Source organism: Pterocles gutturalis, unplaced genomic scaffold (genome assembly GCF_000699245.1).
Source record: "Pterocles gutturalis isolate BGI_N339 unplaced genomic scaffold, ASM69924v1 scaffold13525, whole genome shotgun sequence".
Lineage (NCBI taxonomy): Eukaryota > Metazoa > Chordata > Aves > Pterocliformes > Pteroclidae > Pterocles > Pterocles gutturalis.
In genome coordinates, this window is record NW_010143597.1 from 26310 (window position 1) to 31285 (window position 4976).

General features: G+C 51.9%; 1 protein-coding gene across 1 annotated transcript; it reads right to left on the reverse strand.

Moving 5' to 3' along the window:
* Positions 1-526: 526 nt before the first annotated feature.
* P2RY2 (purinergic receptor P2Y, G-protein coupled, 2) lies at positions 527-1603 on the reverse strand. The gene has a single exon (XM_010084800.1). It carries the CDS (start codon positions 1601-1603, stop codon positions 527-529), a length of 1077 nt encoding a protein of 358 aa, XP_010083102.1.
* Between the last annotated feature and the right edge of the window lie 3373 nt (positions 1604-4976).

The following is a 4976-nucleotide window of genomic DNA, read 5'->3' on the forward strand; positions in this document are numbered from 1 at the left end:
TAATCGACCTGTTTAGCAGAACCACAGCTGACACTCCTCATCTACCGACAGCCTTTCCTTCCCTGCCAAGGCACAGAGAAGCTCTTGCTACCTCCGTGCCAGGGAATCTGGAGAACAGCAGATGGATTTCTTTAGGGGGACCTTTTGCACATAATGTTTCTGCTTTAGAAAATGATCTAAAGCATACAGGGCGTGATTTTTTTTTTTTTAACAGATTTGGCCACCATGATAGAGGTCACCCAGCCTCACCGGTGGAGAAATGCCATTCAAGGTTGAACAGAGAGGCTTGGATAAAGAGGAGGAGATCCGGGCTTTCTGTATAACCACAGCAGCATCTTCCTGAAAAAAATACGTTTGAAACAGCGACAAGCAGAGGAACGTGTTTAACACGGATCATGCTGAAGTGGGTGCAAGCCAAAGCATCACAAACATCAAAAGTCTCGGGTCCCGCAATCTCCTGACCTCCCTTCACACCTGGGATAAACCCTTCCGTCACGGAGACGGTGCCAGCCGTGCCGGAGCAGAGCTAGGATTTCACATCCTTGGATAACGTGTCCGTGTCACTGTTGGTTCCCAGGTGACTGTTGGGCACGATACCCAGCGCCATTTCATTTGGAGGCTTCCCTGGCATTTTGTTGCCCGCAAACTTCATAAATCGTTGTCCTGCTAAGAAATACAAGATGGGATCCAAGCAGCTGTTGGTGCTAGCTAGGGGACGAGTCACCTTATAGGCTAAATTGATAGCGTTGAGGGTCTGACAGCTCAAGTCCCAGCTCCGGAAGGAGTAATACAAGGTACGAGTGACGTGGAAAGGAAGAAAACAAACAATGAAGACCACCAAGACGATGATGATCATCTTGACTGACTTCTTTTTGGATCGGGACAACCGGGAGATGCCCCGTGTGGGCTGCAGCAGCCTCCGGGCCATTAGGCAGTAGCAGATGATGATGATGAGGAAAGGGATGCAGAAGAGCAGAACTAGCATCACCGAACTGTAAATGACAAACTGTCCAAAGAGGTCCTTGCTGGATGTGTCATGGCAGGTGATGGTGTCACGCTTCACGCTGGTGGTGACAAAGAAGAGCACGGGTGACTGGCACACGACAGTTACCACCCATACGATGACTGACACCCTCCGGGCGTAGCGAACGTGTCCCCACTGCAGGGACTTCAGCGGGAAGCAGATGCCCAGGAATCGATGGATGCTGATGCAGAGGAGGAAGAGGATGCTGCAGTAGAGGTTGGTGTAAAACAAGAAGCGGACTATCTTACACAAGCCCACGCTGAAGGGCCAGTTGTCCCCCATGGCGTAATAATACACCAGGAGGGGCAGGGAGACCACGTAGAGCGTGTCGGACACGGCCAAGTTGAACATGTACGTGGTGGAGGCGTTCCAGGTCTTGATCCTGAAGATGAAGCCGTAGAGAGCCAGCAGGTTGAGAAAGAGCCCCACCACGCATACGATGCCGTAGGAGACAGGCAGCAGGACATACTTGAAGTCCTCATCAAACACACACTTGTAGACATTGTCTCCTGCACCATCTGGGTCCAAGGAGCTGTTGATGACTCTGGTCCAGGCTGGAGGAGTTGTTAGGTTCGCCATGACCCTGGAGGGAAAGCAAAGAGGCTGTAAGGATATGGAGGTCCCTGGAAGAGGTGCATTAGATGAGAAAACCCCAATGCCACAGAGCTGTGACATGTTGCATGGTCCATGCTGTCATCATCACTATATTTGCACCCTTCCCTTCCCCTCCCATCAAGGTTGCCATCAACACTTGGCTGTGACTATCCAAAAGCTATCCACAAGCACGGCTCACTCTCTGGCTGGCAGTGCCACCTCAGTGCAATTGACAATGACTCAGGAGGTGGTGGTGCCTCCAGCCAGCACATCGCATCCCCACAGAGACCCCAGCCTCGTTGGGTGTTGACGCAAGTGAGGTGGTCCCTAGCATGGAGGACTTAAAGCCAAGCAGATAAAGGGAGTTTTATTTAGTCTTATTTGCATCTGGAGCATGCAGGAGGAACCAAGCTGCTCTAAAGTCACCAACAAAGCCCAGGTCACACCAGGGAGTCCAACTCAGATCTCCTGCAGCCCAGTTCAATGCCCCAATCCACCCCTCCCACCAGGTTCACACAGAAATTTGGTCTCCTGTGCTACAGAACAGGGAAGATCCTCCATTCTGTGCTCAACCATCCACGAGAAGTGACCCAGCTGAGCACCATGGAAGGTGGGTCCTACTAAACCCCAGGCAGAAAGGCTAAGAAATGGGAAAACTGCTCCTCAGTGGGCAATCCCCGTGCCTGGCAGAGGTCCTCAGTTCCTTCTGGTAGAGCAAACATCACCACAACATCTGGAGCCCCCTGTAATCAAACCTTGCCAAAGGGAGCGTGTTCTCCACCACAGGGGTTCTGCCTGGGTTGGTTGATGATGATGATGATGATGATAATGATGATGATGATGATGATGATGATGATGGGTTTTTAATGGGTTCAGTGGTGGGCTGATGGTGGGCATCTTGCTGGTCCTGCTTCCTGGCCTTGAGACTTGCTCCCCCAGCATCACCACCACTAGAAAGTCTGCCCATGCTTGTGCAAAGCTGGTTTATGCATGGGAATGACCAGCTGAGACGAGAAAAATGGACTCGAAAGAGTCTCTGCAGACATGCAGAGTCTGGCACTGTCTGTCTGGAGAGACAAGGGCCCTTTTGTGCCGACACACAATCGCTCAGCAAGGCCATCAGTCAGGAATCAAATTAAAATGCTTTTGCCTCCCTTCCTATAAAACGAGCCGGTTTGATCTCAGGGGACACAACGTGCTGAGTTCCGTGCTGCCGGATCCTGTTACACAGAGCTCCTGGAAATGGGTTTTGGGGAGATGAATCCAGCACAGGAGCTCAGAGATCAGGACCTACTGCGGGAAAAAGGGTTTGGGTAGAAGTGCCCTTTGAATGAGTGTATGGGATGTGCCCTGACCCAAATCCCACCACGATTTTCAGTGGAAAAGAGCAATACCAACATTCTCAGCCCTGACTAATCTGCAACATCTGCAAAAAACCCCAATATAAGTTTGGGAACATGTGATGAACATGAGGAGCCTGGATGCATCTCACCCTGTCCCAGCTTTCCCTGTGCCCAGTTCAGCTCTGGTCCCACCACCCTCCATCCTGCTTCCCTCAAGTCCTCAGCAAGGGGGTTGGAGAGGGTTGACAGTGCTCAGGGAGATGGGAAAACCCTTTCCAGCTGCTCTTCTCCCCAACTTCTTCCTTCCCTCTGAGCACTGCACATTGGCAGCCAACAACACAGAGGTTACCCACAGACCTGGCAGCTGATTAAAGCCACCGCCACCAAGAAAAGCCACACAAGATGCCCTAAAAGGCACAGGGAAGGGTCACAGAGCTCCAGAGACTTCATCCTTGCACATGGTTTCTCCATGCCTCTACATCTGCATCTCCTCTGTCCCCTACGGACAACCCATCACCCAACTCTGAAGCACCAATGGGGGCAAGATCACCCCATCTTCCAGCCCACCTCCCCACAGGCTCCCTCCACCCCAGCCAGAAAACCCAACAAGGCATTGGAAACCCATCTGTAAGTCAAGAAACTCATCCATAAGTCACGATGGAGAATCTCCTCCAACATGAGGGGCAGGACGGGTTGCGCCAGGCCATGCCGTCGTCACGGATGTGCAAGGATGCACATCTCCATCTCCAAGACACGGAGCAAACAGGGCTCTCTGCTTGGCTCAAACAGAGTCATCACAGAGGCAAAACCCTGCTCACAAGGCAGCCTTGTCCTTGCCCTCGTGCCCTCCCTCCTTTTCCTTCTGGAAATGCAAAAGCCTTTCTTTTTTCTTTCTTTTTTTTTTTTTTCCCCCCCTAGTTTTGCCCAGAGTCCCTGAGACAAAACCTGCTGTGTCTACCGGGGCCGCGGCCGCGGTCCACCCCCTCGCCCCCGGTCCCGTTGCATCCGCAATGAGCTGGACGGAGAGGACACGGCCAGCCAAGGCGTGCGAAGGCACAAAAGCTGGCAGCTGCCCTTTCCTCTGCCTACGGGCCAGACGGCACGAACGCCAGCTCTTACGGTGACGCATCGAGCCCTGGTGGAGACGAGGGGAGGAAGAAAGCAACAGCGATCCCCCTGAATGCCAAGAAGGATAAATACTTCTATGACTACCAAAAGCAAGGTGAGGACTACTTCCATCTTCTTCATCAGCTCTCCAGGCCCTTCCTGGGGTCACGGCAGGAGGTTTTTTTCTCTTGTGTTGAATGCAGTTGACCATGCACAACTTTTTAGGTGCCCTCCAGCTATAAGGGCATCACCCAGACCAGCTTCATCCACACTGGACCATGTGTTGGCTCTGGATGAAGCTGGTTGCAAGAGCTGAACCATGTCTCTCTCTTTGCATCAGTTTATCCCATAGGGATTTTTTTTTTTAACCCAGAAAATAGGATGAAGACAGGATGAGAGGAGCCCAGGCAGATCAATTGACCTGGCAGCCACGTGCCCTCAAATACGTACACCCACAAGTATGTGCATGTGATGCCAGCATCCCAAAAATCTCCTGTAACAGGATCTACCACGGCTGGGCAGGGGATATTTTGATGAGTCAATATGAGGAATGAGGGGGCTGTCATCGGAGAAGGTCACGGGCAGCTGAGTACTGTGCAGCACCCAGGGCCAGCCTGGGGGGACCACAGGTTGGGTGCTGAATTGTGAAGTAAAGGGCTTTAACCCTGGGTTTTGTCCCATTTTTCAGCATTCCTTGTGCCATCTCAGTGGTGGCCATCCATCCTGTGGCGATTTGTATTGGTGAGAGCCCAGCAGCAGGAGCAAAATCATGAAAGCAAACGAAGCACAACCAAACCTCACCCACGATTAATGCATTTTCACAGGGGGGCTGATGAAGTTTAACTGACCTTCACGAATAATGAATATGGATTAATTTACCGGCAGGACTTTGCAGATGCAGCCTTTCA